General features: G+C 49.1%; 1 protein-coding gene across 1 annotated transcript in view; it reads right to left on the minus strand.

The window, feature by feature from the left end:
* Nucleotides 1-419: 419 nt before the first annotated feature.
* Nucleotides 420-1,963, minus strand: part of MEGF11 (multiple EGF-like-domains 11) — a gene marked incomplete at both ends in the record, with an annotated part of 91,769 nt that continues 90,225 nt past the window's right edge. The window contains one exon of the mRNA XM_008945940.1: nucleotides 420-476. Coding sequence (XP_008944188.1) covers nucleotides 420-476 — 57 coding nt within the window. The remainder of the gene's footprint in view (nucleotides 477-1,963) is intronic.

Consider the following 1,963-nt stretch of genomic DNA (forward strand, 5'->3'; position numbering starts at 1 on the left):
GGCCAAGAGCCTTACGGAGCCACAGCTTAGCAGGCAGATGCACCAGTCTATCATTACCTGCCACCAGAGAGCCCTTGCAGGGTGGCTAATAGGTCCTAAAAGAGCTTCCTCTGGCCAGCCAGCTACACCTGCCCCTCCTGCCCCTGGAGCCAAGACCTCTGTGTCTCTCTTTGCTTCACTGTGCTGCCGAGGCAGGAGCCTACAGCCTCCTCCAGACTTGCATCAGTGCCTCCTGGGCGTGGGGCTGGGCGTCAGGAGTGCTGCCAGCTGAGCCACGCAGGCCTCTTTGGGGGTGGTGCTCTGTCCCTCCCTGCCTCTGCACGGCCCCTCTCCCGGGTGCCCAGGTCTCCTATCTCACCTCTTCTAGGCCACCCTCCTCACACTCTTTGCCAGGTGACTGCAGGCACTGGATACCATACCTTTGAAGCTTTTTTCCATTATGTATGTGTTCTGACGTCTATCCATCCCACAAGCACCTGCATAAAAATGATATATAATGGAAAACAAATAAATATTTATGTAAATTGGATTGCTTTGACTACTGAGCAGCATATATTCTTTCCTCTAAATTGTACATCAAGGCCCTCATTTAAGGAGGCTCTTAAGCACATCCTCAGCCGTAAGCATGCACTCAGCTGCAGTGGGGACTCTGTGCACACCTAAAATTATGCATATGCTCAAGAGCTTCCCTGGCAGGGAGGGCTTTCCTGAACCAAGAACAGCTACCCACCAGGAGAACAGGAGAAAAAAAATCATCTGCTGATATGTTCATTACTGGAGCACTGGGTTGGGTCAGTAAAAGAAGCCTAAACCATATCCTTGCACATTTGAGTCCACAGGTTACATTACATTCCTCTGGGACTAATTTTAGGCTTTGTTCCCTTTGTGGATAGTATGTTCTTTAATTCACAGACTTAGATTCTAAGTTGTGTCCAATCTTTCTAAATCAACTATTATGACTTTGCTTATAGATTTTCACAGTTCAGTAACTGATGTGACAACAGTCCCTGGGTAAGCAGAGAGCTGACAGCAAAGGCTTCTGCCTCACACAGCTCCATAAGAACTTGCTGTTCCTCACAGACCCAGAGGTGGAAGGGGATGGGAACCTTTCCCATTTTCACTGTTGCAAATTATCCTAGATATCAATCAAACAGAAAATCTAATGTAAGCCTTTAAATCTTTTTAACTATAGAGTCTGATATTTCTTATTGACCAGCAAAATCAACACAAATGTGGTTACTGGGCTAGAAATGTCTTTGTGGCTTATGGGATCCCCAATCAGTAATGAAGTTATGCTGGTAAAAGAGCCCTGTGAACAGCACGTCCCAGAGGTCTCCCAGCTATTTGTCCTTGGGTGTCCTCTGGTCTCTACAGAAGCAGCTGTCACCACCACTGGCAGTGTCTACCAGTCCCTTTTTTTCACAACAGCTTTTGTGTTTTTTTTTCCTAAATAAGGAAAAACACTACATTAGACAATAAATGTGTGAATGGCCCATCGAAGACAATCCCCTTTGCTCTGATTCTCAGTGTCCATCCCCAAGCATGGGCTGGTGGCACACGACTGGAGCTCTGTGATGGGGATCTTTCCCTTCTGGCCAAGAGTAACCCCCAAAAGTGTTTGAGCACCTCCTGCTTTCTTTTCCACCACTTGTCCTGAGCCAGTTCCCAGACTCGCCCTCTGAAAGCAGATGCAGAGGGCAATGCTGGCTGAGTGGTTTGGGCATCGTGGGGAAGCTCTCTCCCCTACCTGTATTAGCTGTGTGCTTTGTTTCTCTCCTGTGTTCTGCTAGGGCAGAGTCCTGGGTGAAGAGGCTGGAGCTAACTCACCCCTTGGCTCACATCCACAGGGCTGCTGCTCTCTTTCCCAGCAGTGGAGTTCCCAGAGGCCATCCCTGGTGATCAGAGGGCCTCCTGCCAGGGCTGAGCACGTCTGCAGGGGCAGGAACGCCCAAGCAGCATTCCT

This window comes from Merops nubicus, unplaced genomic scaffold (assembly GCF_000691845.1).
Source record: "Merops nubicus isolate BGI_N331 unplaced genomic scaffold, ASM69184v1 scaffold7798, whole genome shotgun sequence".
Taxonomy (NCBI): Eukaryota; Metazoa; Chordata; class Aves; order Coraciiformes; family Meropidae; genus Merops; species Merops nubicus.